Below are 21585 nucleotides of genomic sequence, written 5' to 3'. Positions count from 1 at the left end.
TGTGGTCAAACGTCTTAACTCACGAGACTCACTTACAGACTGTGTCAAATTCTCGTTGGTCTCGATCAAAATAACTAAAAACATCGAGTTCAAATAGATAGGCAAAACATCTTCCGATTTGTGTACCGATAAAATTGTAACCTGTCAATTATTAAATTAAAAAATAATATGAGAAAGTTTACTGAAAATTGTAACCGTCAAATTATTAAAAATTAAACTAAATTAATGAAAGTCCAAATTATTAAAGTTGAATAAATTAATGAAAATGTGATATTATTAAAATTGAAATAAATTAATAAATGTCGTCAAAAAAAATAAATTAATATAAACAAAATTAAGTGAAAGTCAAAATATTAAAGTAAAATAAATTAATAAAAATGTCAAAAATATTAAAATTGAAATAAATTAATGAAAAAGTCACATTATTAAAAATTAAAAGAAATTAATGAAAGCCGTCAAATTAATCATTAATCAATTAAATCGGATCGATTATTACCACTGATAAAAAACATATTATTCTTTTCAAAGTTTTCCTAAGGAATTAATGATAGGGAAATATGAGAAATGGAGAGATTCTGTGTCGCTCTGCAAGTTAATACCATTTTTTTGTCTTTTAATAAAATATTTCAGATGTTAATCTTTTAAATAATGTGGCTCTCTATCTAATATCCTAACATTTTCCCAATCAAAATAATGTTGTTCAGAAATGCGATGATCATGATAACCGAATTTTGCGTATAATTCTTTTTGATGGTCCGTTGCAATGTTCCTTAATACGCGTCTTGAGTAATCTTTTGATTTGCCCCACATACGATACATTGGCGACACAAAGGCGTTGTTAATCAAACATTATTATATTATTATATATATATATATATATAATATATATATATATATATAGCAGAGAAAAGTATATAATCGAAAGGATCTGAATAGCTCAGTTGGAAGAGCGTCGCCCGGCAAGCGAAAGGTCTCGGGTTCGATTCCCGATTCAGCGACTTTCGGATCTATATTTTCTCGCTCGCATTTATTTCCTGTAGGGGGGAAGAGGGGATGTATGGAATTAAATCTCTTGTAGAGATTATTCCAATTTTAAATCTTGGCCGTGACCAAGTAAAATTTGGTGCCTTGTGCACAGGTATTTAATTCTAACGAAAAAAATTTAGTTTCGTTGGATAACGCACTGTCATCCGCGATTTGACTCTTATTGCCTGTCTTACATTTGAAATTTATATTTATATGTACAGAGCCTTGTTAAACTCTTAATATTATTACCTTCAATAAATAATACTATTCTTATTTTATGCAATTTTTTCACTGTAACTTTAAACAATCGAATTTAGAGCATATGTGTATTAAGACTTTTTTACTTAGAATGACACCAAGAAAATACAGTTTTAGTAGATATCACGTTGCGGGATACCTTGTATATATATAGATAAATACAAAATTATATTACAAAATAAAATGTTTGAAAATTCTCTGTTCTTATAATAGAAATTTTTCTTCTCTTTGAAAGTTGTAACATGTGGTTTCAAAACAAAAATGTTACTTTCAAAATTAATTATTTCTGAAACTTGTTATATTAAACAAAAAGTATGCGCACACAATGTGGCTTTTTTATAAATAAAATTGTTGAATTATTTCAAAAAATATCTAGTGTACATGATATATAGAAATCGCATTTATTGCTCAAATTCCACTAATATTAATAAATCTAGCTATATCGCAAAAACTATTCAAGAATACTATTCAAGAAGATAATATTCTTCGGATAAAATTAAAAATAAAAAATTCTACGCAAATAAAAAATACTTGCTATCAAGAACCTTTGTATCTTATTTTCAAAACTTAAAAAATATTACAATTGATTGAGCGAATAATAAAATTATTACTTACTTTGATTCGTCCTGATCATCATCATCGTCTTCGGAATCAAAGAAGGGCATCATCGTCATCTGAATCAACTGAATTTCAGTTCTCATGCGTCGCTGTTGATTTGCACGAGACTTTGGAATCACTATGTCCCTAAAAATAGATTTATATAATTTATAAAAAATACTCTATTATCATAAAAAAATATAATAATTGATTTCAAAAGACAATTTAACTTTATTATTTGCCAAAATCCTTAAAATATTTCTAAATATAATATAAATGGATTTAATTTTCATCGAAACTAACGCATCAACATCCGCGTTTGACTCTTACGGCCTATTTAATGTTTAATTATATTATATAGAAGCCTTATTAATGCTTAAATTCTGCTTCACTGCAGTCATATTAGATTGTGACGTCAGAGGCGAAAAAGCACACGCTGAAAATTCTTAAATGTCATTTTTCTATGAAAGATATTTCGATAAATACTACTACTTCAGATGGCTTGAAAAGATATTTCAATAAAAATACTACTTCAGATGGCTTGAAAGATATTTCAATAAAATACTACTTCATATGGCTTTAGCACATTTTTAGAATATATCAAAACTATTTTTTTTTCCTTTGTCAATTAACACCATAAAATGATGTGAAATCAGATTAAAAAACAAAAAAATGATTGTGATATTAGTCATGCAGAATGACTCCGCATGTGCACAGATCAACAAATGGGCATCATATTGCAGTCGCTTTAACAACTGTGATTGATTAGAAAGAAAAAATGAATTGTCAAGGTATTGTAAGAGTTATGCTAAAGTTATCTGAAGTGCTATTGTAGCGACTTATGAATAAATTCCCAGATCTTTTTAAGAAAGTAATGTTATTCATTGAAAGTATAAAGCGAAAAGACAAAAAGAATTAATATATAACAAATAAATGAATGAATGTGTTGTTATGGGAAATATTGGAGTTTTCTTAAAAACATTATGTTAATTAATGAATTGAAGTTATTACAAATGTATAAAGATGTAAAAAGTGTAAAAATGCGTAAAAAGTGTAAGGTTAATAAAGTGTAGAGTGTAAATAAAGGTGTGGATGATGAATGCTACAGTAAACTCCCCCCCAAGTAACGATAGTTCGTTGCAAAATGGACTTTCTTCTTCTTTGGTGGGTAGATACGTAGAGCTTTTCCAACAGTAGAGAAAGAAGAAGGAGGATTTGAAGTAGCAGAAACAAGAGCTGAAGTAGCAGAAACAGGAGCTGAAGTAGCAGGAACAGGAGCTGAAGATCTGGTAGAAAGTTCAGTAGAATCTGAAGTTCTAGGAATGAAGGCTGGCTTAAGACGTTCTGTCGAAATATTGACAACTCTTCCTGAAACATTAACTGCAATAAATGATCAGAGATACGTTTCTCAATAGGAAAAGGGCCAGAATAAGAGTTGTAGTGACTTCCTAACAGCATCTTCTCGAATCCAAACTGAGTACAATCAAAAAAGATTCTTGTGAACGAAAGGTGATCTTTGCAATGATGACTTGTAGGAGATGATCTGATATTCCTCATATGAATCCTGTGTTTTTCAAGAAAGATTTCAGGATCTGCAGGAAAATCTTCTTCAATGAAAATTCTCCAGAATACGAAGATTGATCCATAAAGAAGTTCTGCTGGTGAAGCTTTTAAATCTCTTTGAAACACGAACGTAATCCCAAAAAACTGAAGGTAACGATTCTATCCAGATTGGTTGTTTCGTGGCACATAATCGCTGCTTTCAAAGTTCTATGCCATCTTTTCCAGAATTCCATTTGAAGCAGGTGATAAGCAGAAGTTCTAATCCTTTGACAGCCAATTAGGTTTGTTAAAGCTTTGAATAAAGCTGCTTCAAACTGAGAACCTTGATCTGTTATAATGCTGATAGGAGAACCAAAAACGTGCCTACCCAATGTGAATAAAATGTTGTAGAAACAGTTTCCAGCAGAAATCTCAGAAATAGGAACAGCTTCAGGCCATCTGGAAAAACGATCAATCATATTAAGACAATAACTGTAATTTTGACAAATAGGAAGTGGTCCAACAATGTCTAAATGCACATGCTGAAAGCGTTGATCAGGAATTGCAATCTTAATTAGAGAATTCTGGTGTGTTTTTGAAAATCTTTCGCACGTTAACATGGAAGACAAGTTCGAGTCCATTCCTTCACATCTTTCTTCAAAGAAGGCCAAATGAATTTCATAGTAAGTTGTTTAGATGTCAATCTGGCCGCTGGGGGTGAGCGAGTCCATGAACAACATCAAAATTCTCTTGCGTAAGAGTTTAGGGAACATATGGACGAATTAATTCCGAAGAACAATCACAATAAATAGGTATGGTTGATCCCTGAAAGAATAAGTTTTCTTCAACAGAAGTGAAGAATTTGAAGAAAGTAAAACTTGAAGTAAAACTTGAACTTGTTCTTCATCTTCTTTCTGATAATTAGCAGTTCTTCTAAAGAAACTATAATAGGCATTGAAATAGATTCAATTCTTGACAGAGCATCAGCAACTGAAATTCATTTTTCCAGAAATATAGGTAATATTTTGTAGAGAATTGAGCAATAAAGTCCAATTGTCTGATCTGTCTTGGTGACGCTTTATCCAAATTTCTGACGGAAAGCAAAAATCAAGGATATGATCAGTTCTGATAATCAGTTGTCTTCCTTCAACAAAATGTCTGAAATGTTTAATAGCCAAATAAATGCTAAGAAGTTCTCATAAGTGCTATAATTTCTTTGAGCTTTGTCTAGTTTCTTTGAGAAAAATGCTATTGGTTTGATATCGTCGTCATAGACTGTTCAAGTGATGCACCAACAGCAAAGTCAGAAGCATCACTAGTTTAAAATAAGAGGAGCATGAGGAGCAGGATGAGAAAGGGTAGTAACTTGTAAAAGTTCTTCTTTACATGACTCGAAAGCTAATTCCGCTTCTTTAGTCCAAGATATAATTCTTCTATCCCTCTTGCGACTGTCCTTTAAATATTCTGTTAACAGAGCTTGATGATTTGCAGCATCCTTGAGACAGCGACGATAATAATTGATAATTCCTAAGAATTTGCGTAATTCATGAAGTGTCTTAGGTTTAGGATAATCAAGTAATTGATTTCACTTTTTCGGATGTAGGTTTAAACTCCTTGGTTAGAAACTAAGTAACCAAGAAAAGAAATCTCGCTTTGACCAAAAAGACATTTAGCGACATTGATTGTCATTCCAGCTTGTTGAAGACGATCAAAAATAATGCGTAAGTGAGCAATATGTTCTTTCTCGTCTTTAGAAGCGATAAGAATGTCATCAAGATAACAAAGGCAAAAACTCAAATCATTAAGTAAAGAGTTCATGAGCCGTTGAAAAGTTTGGGCTGCGTTTCGTAAACCGAAAGGCATTACGACAAATTCAAAAAGCCCAAATGGAGTAGTAACAGTTGTTTTGTGAATATCTTCTTTAGCAACGGGTACTTGATAGTACGCTTTAACTAAGTCGATTTTAGAAAAGATATTCTTACCAAAAAGTGAAGAAGAAAAATCTTGAATATGAGGTAAGGGATAATGATCCGGGATAGTCACTGAATTGAGTGCACGATAATCACCACCAGTCTCCAAGAATTTTGTTCCTTTTTAGGTATGTAGAGGGGCTGCCCAGGAGCTGCTTGAAGGCCTGCAAATTCCTTGCTCCATCATAGACTTGAATTCTTCCTTGGCACATTTAAGTTTCTCAGGAGTAAGTCTTCTGGGAGTCGAAAATTTAGGAGAACCTTCCGTAAAGATATGATGTTCAACACCATGCGTTTTTACCGAGGAAATTGGAGAAAAAACGGGTGAGTCCTGGAAATTCGGTTAAAAATTTGTGGTACACAGAATCAGGAGATGTGGTAAAAATGACAAATGCGCAACTTCTTGAATTTTCCAGTATTCATAAGACCGGTAACGTTATCAATCAATTTCTTGTTTTTAATGTCAATCAGGAGATTAAAATGACAAAGGAAATCGGCGCCTAAAATAGGACGTTGAATATCCGCGACACAAAATTTCCATTTGAATTCTCTCCTAAGACCGAGGTTCAAAATTAAAGTTTTAGAACCGTAAGTACTAATTTGAGTACCATTTGCGGCAAAAAGTTTTAAATTAGTATGCCACGGCTTCAATAAAACCCTTTTAGGTAATAACAATATATCAGCGCCCGTATCGACAAGAAAATTCAAATTTGAATGTCTGTCGAAAATAATGAGGCGATTGTTAGAAACACCGTCGTAAGCAGCCTCAGTCTTAAACGGCGTTTTTAGTTTTCCTGTGAAGCCAAGAATGTTTTGGACATAGAACAAGGTAAAGTACATCGTTAGCCTTATCACCAAACTTCTTATGGTAAAAGCAAATTGATGTATCTTTAATATCTTTATTTGATTTGTCTTTGTTACGCGATAACGATCTAAATCTTCTATTCTCTCTAGACCGGCTTTAGGAACGATCTCGACGACGAGAAACTTCAAGAGCTTCGATTCTTCGTAGCAAATCTGCGAAATCCGAAGATTTATTATTTGCATTATTGGAAACTTCCGCGACTTGCAAACCGCCGTCCCGATCAGCAATTTTATCGGCTAATTCCGCAAGTTTAACAAGAAGAACATCTTCTACTACGGCTAAAGTCGTTTGAATTCTATGTGGTAAGCGTTGAAGCCAAATCATTTGCAAAACACTATCCGCTAAAAGATCCTCCAGACAAATGACGAATTTCTCGAAGTAATTCCGAAGGCTTTTTATCGTTAAGTTCAATTCCAGCTAATATTTGTCTCAAACGTTTTTCCTCTGAATCCGTAAAGCGATTTATTTTCTTTAAATAATTATATTTATCTGTTTTAGGTGGATTTTCAATGACTTCAGATATGTTTATTAAGGCTTGTTCATCAAGATGACGAATGACAGAACTATATTTAATATCATCTGATCGAATTCGATAAACCGTAAACTCACTTTCAATAGAAGCAAACCAGAGTTTAGGTTGCTTATGCCAGAAAGTCGGTAGTTTTAATAAACTAAACTCATTTGAGTGAATTTGTAACATAGGATCACTCACTTGATGTCCAGTTTGAGAAGGTAAAATATTAATATTATCTGATCCAACCTGATTTGATCCGCTCGCCAAATCCATATCAATCTGTGTATCCGTAGAGAGTCTAACTGGTGATCTATCGATTAGCATTTTCCTCTTGTTCCAGGAATCCGATAAAATGATTTGAGAATTTCCGTGAAGGACTAATTCGCCTCTGATGTTTCAAAGATCCAGAGAATGAATCTCTTAAAATCAGAATATCCAGCAATTCCTCCAAGCAATGATAATATTTCGTAGACGTCAAATACGACGATCACTTGACACTTATTCCGCATCAGCTTTTAAAATGCGTCGGCTTTAATATCACGTCGGGGTCACCAAAAATGTAGCGACTTATGAATAAATTCACCAGATCTTTTTAAGAAAGTAATGTTTATTCATTGAAAGTATAAAGCGAAAGACAAAAAGAATTAATATATAACAAATAAATAATAAATGTGTTGTTATGGAAATATTGATTTTTCTTAAAAACATTATGTTAATTAATGAATTGAAGTTATTACAAATGTATAAAGATGTAAAAAGTGTAAAAGTGCAGTAAAAAGTGTAAGGTGTAATAAAAGTGTAGAGTGTAAATGAAAGGTGTGGATGATGAATGCTACACTAAATTTCATCTAAATAACTTTTTATTTCGAAATGGCATCTAAGAATTTTTAACGTGTGTTTTCTCGCCTCTGACATCACAATTCCAACATAGTCGGTGAAGAGTCAGCAACCTTAAATTCATTATTTAGTTATAAAATTATTGTTTGAACAAGTCACAACTGAGCATTAGAATAATTTTATTAGGCATGTTAGAGATGAAAAGAAAAAGATTGACTATATATGTATAGCTGATAGTATGATTGACAAGATACATTTATTAATAATTAATTTCACAGGCAAAACAAATTCTAAAACTTCTAATAGCGATTAATCCTATATCAATCTTGTAATAGCTTTACTGTTATTCATGACTTCTTTGTATTTTATTATTACTATTATTATTATAAAATTATTTATTATTATTATTGTTGATGTTATTGTTGTAATTGTTGTTGTCGTCGTTATTGTTATTGCTGTTATTATTTTTATTATTAAATCCTTCACAATATAAACAATAGTATCCGTATACGTAAACATAAAGGTTATTCGATCCTTTCTTTATGTTAATTTTCATTTGTTAGTAACTTTTAATAAACAATAAACAACGATTAAAATCTTCCAAATGTAACTATTGTTAGAATTATCAGCTTGATAACATATGTCAAGATTATGATTATTGAAATTGATTCTCCCCATCTTTCGAGACTCTCAAATCGAGTACTTACCTTTTTATTATTATAAACAATATTGATACTATAAAATATCACATTTTTTTATATAAAAATATATAATTGCAAATATTATAAGATTACAAATATTATCTTAAAACAGGAACGAAATATTTAATTCGACCCAAACTAGCCAAGAAAATTTTTATTTTATTTCCACAACGTTTCGATCATCTGTTTTTGGTCCTTTTCAAGTGAAAAACTAGAATGGTACAATTAATTAAAATTAATAAACATTTTTTATGTTAAACGCAAGAATTAAAATTTTTATACATACTTCCTTGATAAAAGCGCAGTTAGTTGACACTGTTGTCATGATTATTAAACAATATGATTATCGGACTTTTTTTAAAAACATTTGAAATAACTTTTGAAAGAAAGTAACCGCATTTTATCGTTATGATGGATCATCAAAAAACTGAGTATATAAAATTTTATACGACCTTTATAATTTTGTCATAGATATTGTTTAAATTTTCTGTGTTTTTATGTAGGTTAACTGTATTATTAACTTTTTTGATAAAAAACATCTCTGCGATTTCTCTCTTTCTAACATGTTCTTCATTATGTAATATAACGGGTGATACCCAATCAAATTCATGTCCCAATTCTTGTCTATGTTTGCTTATGACCGAATGATTTGTTACATGTAATTTTATATTGTTAGAATGTTCTTTTATACGAGTACGCAAATGTCTTTTTGTTTGACCGATATATGAGGAATCACAATTTTTACAGTCAATTTTATACACAATATTAGTTCTATCGTCGTTAGGTAATCTATCGTTTTATTAATATGTCCAATTTTTTGGCTGTTTTATAGACTACACTAAAGCCAGCATTTTTCAATAAACAACCGATATTCTTGCTAACATTTTTGACATACGGCAATGAAATATAAGGAGACTTGTTTTCTCGCACTTCGTAAGTCTCATTTGTAACATTATTACTATTATTATTTTTTAGATAATTAATTCTTTTATTTATATGTCGTTTAATAATATGTGTTGAAAAGCAATTGTTCATTAAAGTCTGCTGTACTATATTAATATTCTTATTATGATCATCTGATAGTAAAATGGCATGATCTATGAGATTGTAAATGGTGTTGATTTTGTATTTTAACGGATGATTGGAGTAAAAGTTTATATATCTTCCGGACCAGGTGAGTTTTCTGTACCAATTCGTAATAAGCTTTTTATCATTGCGAATGACACTAGTGTTCAAAAAATTAATTACAGAATTATTTTCTATTTCGTATGTAAATTTCAATCTTTGATGATAATTGTTAAAAATTGATAACATATCATATATTTTTTTACGTGGCAAAATTGCAAAGACGTCATCAACATATCTATAATATACAGGTACATCAACGTTTAATAAACTCAAACATTGTGTCTCTAGGTCGTCCATTACAATGTCCGCCAAAATTGGTGATAACGGGGAACCCATAGGACTACCAAAAATTTGCTCATAGAATTGTCCGTTAAAGCTAAAACTGGTCGAATCCAAAATAATTTCAATTGCGTATATAAACTGAGATAAATTAAATTTTGTTTTTCTCTATGTCGCTCCAGCGCTTCTTGATGCCGTCTATAACTAATTCCTTGGGAATATTTGTAAATAAGGAACTAACATTCAAAGAAATCATTACATCGTCATCATTAATAGGCATATCTTTAATGTTTTTTGCAAAAGACCACCCATCTTTAATATGGGAATTCGGTTTTTTAATAAAGCTGTACAATATGTTGTGAATGTAGCTCGAGAAATTATACAGTGGACTACCAATTGACGATACAATAATTCTCAATGGAAAACCAATTATCTTATGAATCTTGGGTAACCCGTAGCAACGTGGTAAGTTGCCGTTACTGCAATTGAGTTTTTTATAAGTAAATTCATCTATTAAATTATTATTAAGCCAAGATTTTGTTAAGAAATTTAATTTGTTCGTTAGAGCCTTAATAGGATTTTTCTTTAATTTTTTGTAAGTAGAGTGGTCACTTAATAGAAGTTCCATTTTCTCAAAATAATCTACCTTATCCATGACGACAGTGGTCTGGCCCTTATCAGCTCTCGTGACAAGAATCATTGTCACGTAAAAACTTTTTGCAAATTGAAAACTCTTTTTGAATGTATCTATCTAAATAATTAATATGTTTCCGTTCACAAAGGAATCTTTGAAGTGTATTTGCAACTGAGAGTCGAGTTACTTCAATGGAATCCTTAGGAATATTTTAACAATTTGATTCAAAATTTTAACAACGTCAAGTACATAATTTATGCGGTCATTCTTTTGAGATTGGTCAACAGGTAAAGAAAAATTATCACCTAAGCTTAAAAGGTCAGAAACTGTTTTAAATTGTTAAATTTCTTAATCGCATTGTTTTTCTTTCTAAGTTTAAATGTCAACATTTTTTGTTTATTGAATTGGAAAAAACCAATCACTAAGTCATGTGGCAAACTATCAAAAAGTTTTTCTTCGATAATTTTGATCTTTATACGTAGATAATTTAAGTTAATATTTTCATCCTGAATCTCTAAATTCAACAATCTAAATTGATTCCTCAAAATACCGTTGTTAAACTTACGAATAACGTTGTTGCTATGAAAAACGATGTTAGTTTTCAAGTTCTTGATATGTGACGGAATTAAATCGCATCTTCTACATCGTAATAAAAATATTAGTTGTTGGTTAGAAGTAAGCATTTTCTTCTTGCAGTTTATCCATGATTTCAAAAGACGTGTGTTACTGATGTCAAATCGTTCAGAAATCATTTTGTAGAAACCGTTGATATATGAAGAGTCGGAATATGAATTTGATTGGGATATGAATTTGATCACCCGTTATATTACATAATGAAAAGCATGTTAGAAAAAGAGAAATCGCAGAGATATTTTTTATCAAAAAAGTTAATAATACGGTTAACCTACATAAAGACACAGAGAACTTAAACAACATCTATGACAAAATTATAAAGGTCGTATAAAATTTTATATACTCAGTTTTTTGACGATCCATCATAACGATAAGATGCGGTTACTTTCTTTCAAAAGTTATTTCAAATGTTTTTAAAAAAAGTCCGATAATCATATTGTTTAATAATCATGACAACAGTGTCAACTAACTACGCTTTTATCAAGGAAGTATGTATAAAAATTTTAATTCTTGCGTTTAACATCAAAAATGTTTATTAATTTTAAATAATTGTACCATTCTAGTTTTTCACTTGAAAAGGACCAAAAACAGATGGTCGAAACGTTGTGGAAATAAAATAAAAATTTTCTTGGTTAGTTTGGGTCGAATTAAATATATTGTTCCTATTTTAAATACCACTAGCGACGTTTTAAGTATTCAATTTGATTTTATCTTAAAACGTTTTTAAAAAATTTAAGAATTTATAACTAAACTCAATACTTACCCTGATTTATGAAGCTCCTTTTTTGAAACGCAGACAGCAGTAAACATATCTTCCAAGAGGCAAAGTTCTTTCTTTTTGCAGTTGAGTGGGCGACAAAGTTCATCTAATACAGAATATAAACAAGAATCGTTTTTATAATATATCATCCATTAGATATTAGATCATATAATGAAATTAGATTTATACTTTGAGGCATTATCAAAGGAACGTTTTTTGTCTGTTTTTACTCTAAATTACTCTAAAAATTTAGATGTAATAAAAATCTCCGAAAATTTTATTTTTATTATTTTTTAATATATCTTATCTTTTAATAATCACTAATATAATAATAAACTTTAATAAAATTTAAATTAATAATTAAAATTAATAAAAATGTAAAATTAAGATTAATAAAAATGTAAAATTAAAATTAATAGAAATAGTTATTTATTAAAAAAATAAAGCTTTAAAATTAAAAATAATTGCTTTGTAACCTACTATTTAACATTAATCTAAAAAAAATTAAGAGTTTAACAAGTACTCTGTACACTCTGTAATATTAAATATAAATCTAAAGTGTATAAACAGGCAATAAGAGCCAAATCGCGGATGACAGTGCGTTATCTCAACGAAACTAAAATTTTTTCGTTAGAATTAAATACCTGTGCACAAGGCATCAAAATTTACTTGGTCACGGCCAAGACTTAAAATAGGAATAGTCTCTATACATAAAATTTATAATTCCATACATCCCCTCTTCCCCCCTAAGGAAATAAATGCGAGAGAAAAATATAGATCTGAAAGTCGCTGAATCGGGAATCGAACCCGAGACCTTTCGCTTGCCGGGCAACTGCTCTTCCAACAAGTAAAATTTGGTGCCTTGTGCACAGGTATTTAATTCTAACAAAAAAATTTTAGTTTCGTTAACGCACTGTTATCCGCGATTTGGCTCCTATTGCCTGTTTATACACTTTAGATTTATATCTAGAAAAAAAATTTTTTTCATAAACGTAAGTTCTCTATTTTCTCCGCCATTGCTATAGATATAACATTATTTTTTTTAATTAAATAGAACAGATTGTCCGAACATTTGGTAGCAGCGCGAAGTTGAATTCGACCATGAATCTTTTTATTAGCTATATAGATTGAAAAATCCTTTTAATCTCCCCGTTTGCTAATATTATTACGTCCCTGCCACAATGTTATTGCGGCAAAGATTGAAGTTCTTTTCCCAAAACATCAATGTCAAGAGAGTTATTGATTGATCGATGGACGAATGTTTTCCGTGGCGATATTCAGATTTGATCTGAGCTACCGATTCGTACGGATGTTTTTTGGGACCATTGAGTTTTCCTTGCATGCATATATTATTATATTTTCGCGAGATTCGTCAATTACAAGAGAAAGGACGACGACAACGAGCCGAATTTGAGGCAATATTACGCCAAAGAGATGACGAGCTTCTTCGTTTTGAGGAAGAGATACCGACAACAGCAAATGGCTAACGCACAGCTAAGTCCTTCTAGAAATAGAGATATTAACGAACAAATTAATCATAGTCTTTATGCGAGTACGTCTTTACGCAAATTTTTCACACAGTTCCAGCTGATAGCACAAGCGAATGCATGGTCTGATTCATAAAATGATTCATAAAAAAACGGTAGCATTAGCGCTGTATTTGAGAGGTAAAGGCCGTTCTGTTTTAGATGGAATTTCTGATATTGAAAATTTAAAATCAAGATTAGAATTACGTTTTGGGGAAGGGCATTTGGCCCAAATGTATTATTATACCCAATTTACAAATAGGAAACAAAAATTTTCAGAAATTATAGCAATGTTGGACGCGGATTTAGAACGACTTTTACATTTAGCTTATCCGGAGTATTCACATGAAGTAAGGGACAAAATTGCTTGTGCGCAATTTATCATTGCGCTATCAGATGAATTCATTAAGCGCACATTACAATTAGAAAGTATGACTTCTTTAAGATCAACCGTGGAAAGAGCTATGGCGGTTAAAAAAGTTATACAAGAAAATAGTTTTCGAAAAAATGGTGAAAATAAAAGAAATTTTTAATTTAAAAATAGAAATAAATTTAGGAATTTCGAGATTAATAAAGAAAACATACAATAAAATTAAAGTGGAGGAAAAAAAGGACATAATAATAAAGAAAATCCTTCTAATAAAAAAAAAAATAATTTTTCTCAAAATAAAGAATTTCAGCAATGTAGGGTCAAAGGACATTTCGGTGCAGAATGTCCTGTTTTTAACGAGGAAAACAAAGGTTAGTCGAGCTAAACGGAGTAATTTCGGCTAGAGAAATTGATGCCCCGAAAATTATATATAAATGTTCAGCTATAAATAAGCTTAATAAAAATTTATTTAATTTTAAAGGAAAAATAAATAATAAATTTTGTAAATTTAGAATCAATACAGGTTCAGAAATTTCGATTTTAAGTAAGAGATTATAATTAAGGAGTTTAGTCGACAAATTAATAAAAATGATTCTTATTTGAAATATTTTATAGGAGAAACGTTTGGAATTTTTGAAGTTGTTGTAAAAATGGAAATATAGAGAGGTATTCTCTAGAAGTTCCTTAGTATGTTAGTAACTGAAATTTTGAACAATTGTATTTTAGGAGTTGACTTCCTATAAATGATTAATTTAGAAAAGATATTCGATTCTGTTTTGAAGATATTCAGAAATGTAAAGAATTTTCTTGTTGTCGCATTCAATCGAAAGATAGGGTTCCTAATTTTTGCAAAGGCTTTTTGAAGAAAATTCAGAGAATTTGAATTTTAAACAAAAGGATATTTTTGCTGAATTCTTGAATGAGTTTCAAGATGTATTTTCTGAAGACATTGTTGTAGGAAATTGTGAGGCTGTAGAGCATATTATTAAAATTATTAAAGATTCCAAACCTATTAAGCATGTGGTACGAAAGATCCCCATTCATCTCAGAGAAGAAATGAACCAAATTATTCAGGATATGAAATCGAAAGAAGTAAGGAGGAATCTCGAAGTCCGTGGGTCTCCTGTAGTTTTAATTAAACAGAAGAATTGTTCGTTGCGGTTTTGTGTAGATTATAGAAAATTGAATGCCGTTACGATTAAAGACTAGTATCCATTACCACGAATAGAAGAGATTTTTGATAAATTGTCAGGAAATTATTTGTTTTCTACCTTAGATTTAAAATATGGATTAAAACAATGTGATATTCAAGCTCGTATCAAATGACAATTAATACAATAAGAAAAGGCTTTTACAACGAGCAAATATGGTTGACTATGTAAAATTACTGTATTTAAATATAAAAATTACAATAAATTCGTGCAAGACGTTTCGTCACTTACTTGTGACTTCTCAATCGCTAATTTCAATACAATTCTATATAATAACAGTTTATAAATTTCATCTTAAAGCTATAGTTGTCTTGTTAGCAAATGTAATATATACTAATATGTCCATGTTCTTCGTATTAATTTTGGTGCTCAAAAATAATTAATGTTCAATATATTTTTATTTTTTGCCTCGATCTCCATTATAGTGTGTTATTCTTTATCGACTTGTAGGCTGAATATCATATTCATTTATCGACTTGTAGGCTGAATATCATATTCAGCCTACAAGTCGATAAAGAATAACATACTATAATGGAGATCGAGGCAAAAAATAAAAATATATTGAACAGTAATTATTTTTGAGCACCAAAATTAATACGAAGAACATGGACATATATAGTACATATTACATTTGCTAACAAGACAACTATAACTTTAAGATGAAATTTATAAACTGTTATAATATGTAATTGTATTGAAATTAGCGATTAAAAAGTCACAAGTAAGTGACAAAACGTCTTGCACGAATTTGTTGTAATTTTTATATTTAATTAAATGAGAAATATTTTTATCGGCTCTCAATATTAAGAATAATATATGATATTTTAAATCGGCCAATAGAGCCCAACCGCAAAAAATTAATTCTTCGGAACTGTATCTCTTGGTTTGAGATTACTAAGTTCCATATATAAATTAATCTCGAACTTACATATGGAGAAAATAGGCGAAAAAAATATAAGTCCGAAAAGTCGCTGAAGCGGGAATCGAACCCGCGTCTTTCACTTTCCGGGCGACTGCTCTTACCAACTAAGCTATTTTTATATTTAAATACAGTAATTTTACATAGTCAATCATATATTTGCTCGTTGTAAAAGCCTTTTCCTATTGTATTAAAAAATGGATATTAGCAGATTAAGGTTCGTTCTGCAGATAGAAGGAAAACGGCGTTCTCTATAGGAAACAGATTATGACAATTCACGGTAATGCCATTTGGTTTGTGCAACGCTCCAGCAACCTTTGAGCGTTTAATGGATAGAGCTCTAAAAGAAATTTTGTCTAAAATTTGTTTAGTGTATTTGAATGATGTGATTGTTTTCAGCAGAACCTTTGAAAAAATAATAGCTAATTTGAAGAAAATTTTTCATTTTCAAATGAATAATTTAAAAATCAGTCTAAAAAAATGTTCTTTCTTAAGAAGACAAGTTAAATATCTTGGTCATGTTATTTCTAAAAAAGGGATTACCAGATCCTGAAAAGGTTTCTGCTGTGCGAGATTTGCCAGTTCCTTGTACTAAGAAACAAGTACGAAGTTTTCTAGGATTTTGCTCTTATTATAGAAAATTTATGAAAGGATTTTCTTTAATTACGAAACCTCTATTTATGTTAACTGAAAATCAAGTTTTTGGATGATTTTCTGTTTGTCAAGAGGCGTTTGAAAAACTGAAACAAAAATTAATATCATCGCCAATTCTTTCTTTTCCAATGGAACAAGGGAAGTTCATTCTCGATGCGCATGCGTCTAATCATGGGATAAGAACAGGATCATCTCAAATTCAAGAAAGTATTGAAAAAGTGATTACTTACTATAGTCGAATTTTAAGTAAGTTAGAGAGGAATTACTGTGTGACACGACGAGAATTGTTGTCTATTGTGGAATCAATGAAGTCGTTTTATCATTTATATGGAAAGAAATTCTTAATTCATACTGATCATGTTTCGCTTCGCTGGTTACACTAGCATTTAAAGATTTAGAAGAACAATTAGCTCGTTGGTTAGAGAGGATACAACAATATGAATTTAAAATAATCCATCAAAAGAAACGATTACATCAGATTGTTGATGGATTGTCGAGACGCCCTTGTATAGAGTCAAAATGTATTTATTGTGCTACAGTAGAAACGAAGGAAAATTTGGTAGCTCGGATAGTTTTGGCAGAAGAAAACCTAGAAAAATAGAAAAAACAATTTGATGATCCAATTGTTTCAATTTTCTTGAGAGAGAAGGAATTAGAAGAACGTCCACTTCGACAAGAAATTGCAATGCAAGATTCTTCTGCAAAAATTTGATTGTTATTGGGATGCTTTAGTTATTAAAGATGGTGTTTTATTTAAAAAATAGGAATCTTCAAATTTTAAATCTGTTGTTTTTCAGATTATTGTTTCTAAAAGCTGCATTAAACAAATACTTGAAATAGCTTATGATTTTACATCCGGGAGCCATTTTAGAATCAATAAGATGTTGGAAAAGATCCGCAAACATTTCTATTGGGCCATGTGTAAACAAGATGTGGAAGATTGATGCCGTTCTTATAAAGTGTAGTAAAGAAAAGTCCTTCGAGGAAAGGGAAGTCCTTGTTACAAAATAATGTAGGATATCCATTTGAAAGAATCAAATGGATGTGCTTGGTTCTCCTCTTACTACTACAGTAGGAAATAAATATTTGTTAATGGTAATAGATTGTTTCACGAAATGGGTTTGAAGCTGTTGCGTTAAAGAATATTAAAGCTAGTACCGTAGCAGCAGCTTTTGTGAATCAAATTATTTCTCGGCATGGAGTACCTTTAGAAGTTTATACTGATCAAAGGAAGAATTTTAAATTTAGGATTTTTCAAGAAATGAGACGTTTGTTAAGAATAAAGAAGACTAGGACTACTACTTTGCATCCTCGGTCAGATAAGCAAGTGGAACGCCATCCACAAACTATTCTGAATTATTTAACGAAGTTTATTTCAGAAAATGGGATTGGGATAGTTGGATTCCAATGTATTTATTAGCCTATCATCAAAACATGAAACTATTGGTATTTCGCCAGCAGAATTATATTTTGCTTAGGATCTTCGATTACCTTTAGATTTAAGAGGAAGTCCCAGAACGGGAAAATAAGGTGTTGGTTGGTAGTTGCATTCGTAAATTAAAAAGGAAATTAGAAGATATTCATAATTCTGCTCGACAACGTCTTGACATTCAATCATTACGGTCAAAAATGCGTTATGATCAGAAAGCTTGACAGGTTCATTTTAATTTATATCAAAATGTTTGGTTTTATAATCCTCGTAGGATCAAGGGAAGGGTTCCCAAATTACTAGTTGGGAAAGTCCTTATAAAGTAGTTAAGAAACTTAGAGAAGTTGTCTTTGGTATTTAGAAATCAAATAGACAGAAGTAAATCGTTCATGTCGATAGACTAGCTCCATTTTATGAGAAACAATTTTAATTAAAATCTAATTTAATTGTATTAGTTATGATATTTGTAACATTTTGCCAGTATTGTCTTGTCTGTGGTATCTTTTCAGGTTCGAAAGGATCATTATCGTGAAAAAAAGAGTTAAAATGGTGTTATCTTTGGATGAAGATTATTTCACTCAGTCTCACTCAATGGTGTTATTTTTCGAAATGAAGACTGCCCCACTTATTGATGTTATTTTCGAGATGAGTCCATGAGTCTCATGAGTGATCTGTTCGGTAACCTCAGCAACAGCTCAGGTTAGAGCAAGAAGATTCATTGGAGCCTTAGATTCAATACTGAAGTGGAATATAGTCGATTTGGACTAATAAACTGCTTGGTAACAGTTCAGAGTAGCGCAAGAAGATTTTTTAAATTAGACATTAAAGTGGAATATAGTCGATTGGAACCAATGTACTGCTCGGTAACCTTGGCAATAGCTCAGGGTAGAGCAAGAAGATTCGTTGGAGCCTCAGATTCGATATTGGAATACCGGTGTTACGTTCTTTTACTGTTTGTCGGGACGACAATTTTGAAGGAGAAAGATAGTGTTAGTTCCTGCCACAATGTTATATGTTTACCTTTAAATAATTTTATACACAAAATAATTAAGAGCAATCAACTTAAAAAATCATAGTTGTTTTTAAGAAAAAGTATGTAATTTTTAACTATTACCTACTTACATTTTTTAAATTATTCATTTTTTTGGTTATTCTACCTTAACCTTTTATGCAAAATATTGCAAATGATCGATTTATATAAAAAAATCATGATTCCATTTAAAAAAAAGATAAATTTAAAATTTCCAAGACTCCTCCACATATCATTTTTTTTCTTTGCGATGTTCTAATGGCCTTTTCAATCTTGTACATCTATGTGTTCAATTTTTTAATTCAAAATTATTTAGACGATATATTGACTTATAAATTAAAATAGGTCACCCTGTCATATCAAAAATTGATAAAATTTTTTTAAAAAATGCCAAATATTGTTTTTACTTATCTATCTTTCAAAAAAATTCATAATTTAATAATAATAAATAATAGAAATGCGCATTATAATAATTAAAAATACTATTAAATACAGACATTTTCAACTACTTACTATTAGGATCATGTATCCAATGTTTCTTATCTCCAAGTTTAATTATGCGGGTGTCATCCTGAAAGAGAGAAAATTGATATATATTAAAAATCTATTTATTTGTATGTGTGACAATGTGTGTGTATTCCATAAACTATAAACTTCTTAGATATAATAGAATATATGCAAATGTAAAACATAAACTTGAAGATTATATTTTTACATTGTCAAACAAGAATAATTCAAACCAAAATTGATAAAAATAGAAAAATAAAAAACCATCTGCAAAATTTCAAACATTTTTTTTAAAAACATCGATTAATTTGTCTTAGAAAATGTGCCAAAGTCGACGGAAGAAATTTTGTAAACACTTTGTAAAGCTTTAAAGAAAATAACAAATATTAAACAACTATTTTTTTTACAAAAGCAACTTTAATATTCTGACTCCATTCGAACTCGGATGTTTATTAAATATTTTCAATCTGTTTATTAAATATTTTTTATCTGTTTCCATACTCTAAAATCACTGTATCAGTTTTTGCTTTGAATTCAGAAATTACCTGTTTGTACAAAATGGGCCATTTTAATGTCTACTCTAAGTTTTTTATAAAATATTCTTTGTACAAAAGATGTATGATTTCAAGGGGACACAAGAAAAGGGTAAAGAGTTACAAGAAAAAGGTGCGACTTTTTCTTAAAGGGCGATTTTTAAGGTCATTTGAAGGCCATATACGTCTTTTTATATGAACTACCTTTTATGTACAGGGTGTCACTTAATTGGCGCCCAATATTTATATAGCGATATTCCTCGTGGAAAACTGAGTCGAAAAGTCCTGTATCATTTTTTTCTGTAAGGCATAATTACTATTTTATTATGCCTTACAGAAAAAACTAATTATATAGCGATATTCCTTGTAAAAAACTGAGTCGAAAAGTCCTGTACCATTTTTTTCTGTAAGGCATAATAAAATAGTGATTATTTAGTAACGTTAATACGTTATTGAATAATTACTACTTTATTATGCCTTACAGAAAAAAATGGTACAGGACTTTTCGACTCAGTTTTCCACGAAGAATATCGCTATATAAATATTGGGCGCCAATTAAGTGACACCTGTATATATAAATTGCAACGATTTCTTATATTTCTTATATTTATATTATTCTCAATATTTACTATAAAAAATTATAAGAGTAAGATGACCATAAAATGAATAGTTTATGAGATATTTTATTCTTTAATTTGATATAAATTATCAAATTTTTACATAAATTAGAAAATATATCTTGTAAAATATCTATTTTTCAACGATCTTACTTAATTAATTTTATGAACAAAATAATGAAAGGTGTCAATCGGTATAAAGAAAACACATAGTTGTTTATGAGAAAAAGTATATAGCTGCTACTTGCAAATTACATATTTTTTCTTAAAAACATGTTTTCTTTGCACCACTTGAACGCATGTGTGTACGAATAAATTAAGTGACAAACAGTGCAGTTATGAATCAAGAATAAATCACTTAAATTTTTCATTGACAACACGCGAAAATTTGTCTTTTATTGAGGAAAATGTAATTAAATAATGACTATATATGAAAATATATATATTTATATGTATATAAAAATTAAATGATGACTATATATGAAAAATAAGTATGTAGATTTGTAATCAATAAATTATACTTTTATTCTATTTTTTTGTTTATTTAAATATCTTTTTTTGTCCTTAAAATAATCGTGCTATGCATTACTTTTCATCCCACCTGCGTATATAAAATCAGTATTCTTGATCATATATTCTTTTAGAAAGATTCAGTGTTTAATATTAAGAGTTTTTTCTTTTGTTTTCACATTTCCACATTTTTCTTTCTGTTTTTATAGAATAAGAATCACATTTCTCAAAGGATCTTAAATAATTTTATCTTAACATAAAATAAAAATATGTGATATAATAAAAGGCCAACTTAACGAGCTTATATGCTATTAATTGAAAAATTTTTATTTATTAATTTACGTCATACTATACAAAAGTTACGATAAACGTTTCGACTGTACGACAGTCTTTCTCAATATCCTAATAATATGTTAAAAAATTAATTTAGTCATTTCGACATCATAAATAAATACAACAATTATAAGATTATATGACGAACGCAGTACAAAATTCATGATTGTTGGCATGAGTTAGAGCGTCAGATGCTGTTATA

At 30.0% G+C, this 21585-nt stretch overlaps 1 protein-coding gene across 1 annotated transcript in view; it reads right to left on the bottom strand.

Moving 5' to 3' along the window:
* Positions 1-1895: 1895 nt before the first annotated feature.
* Positions 1896-21585, bottom strand: part of LOC114939890 (proteoglycan Cow-like) — a 92531-nt gene continuing 72841 nt past the window's right edge. Inside the window, exons 2-4 of the mRNA XM_085479903.1 lie at positions 19397-19454; positions 11748-11850; positions 1896-2028 (exon numbers count right to left, since the gene is read on the bottom strand). Coding sequence (XP_085336029.1) covers positions 1896-2028; positions 11748-11850; positions 19397-19454 — 294 coding nt within the window. The remainder of the gene's footprint in view (positions 2029-11747; positions 11851-19396; positions 19455-21585) is intronic.

This window comes from Nylanderia fulva, unplaced genomic scaffold (genome assembly GCF_048542155.1).
Source record: "Nylanderia fulva isolate GAGA-0341 unplaced genomic scaffold, ASM4854215v1 Scaffold132, whole genome shotgun sequence".
NCBI classification, from domain to species: Eukaryota; Metazoa; Arthropoda; class Insecta; order Hymenoptera; family Formicidae; genus Nylanderia; species Nylanderia fulva.
The sequence above is the reverse complement of the archived record's forward strand: the minus strand, read 5'-3'. Positions and strand labels throughout refer to the sequence as shown.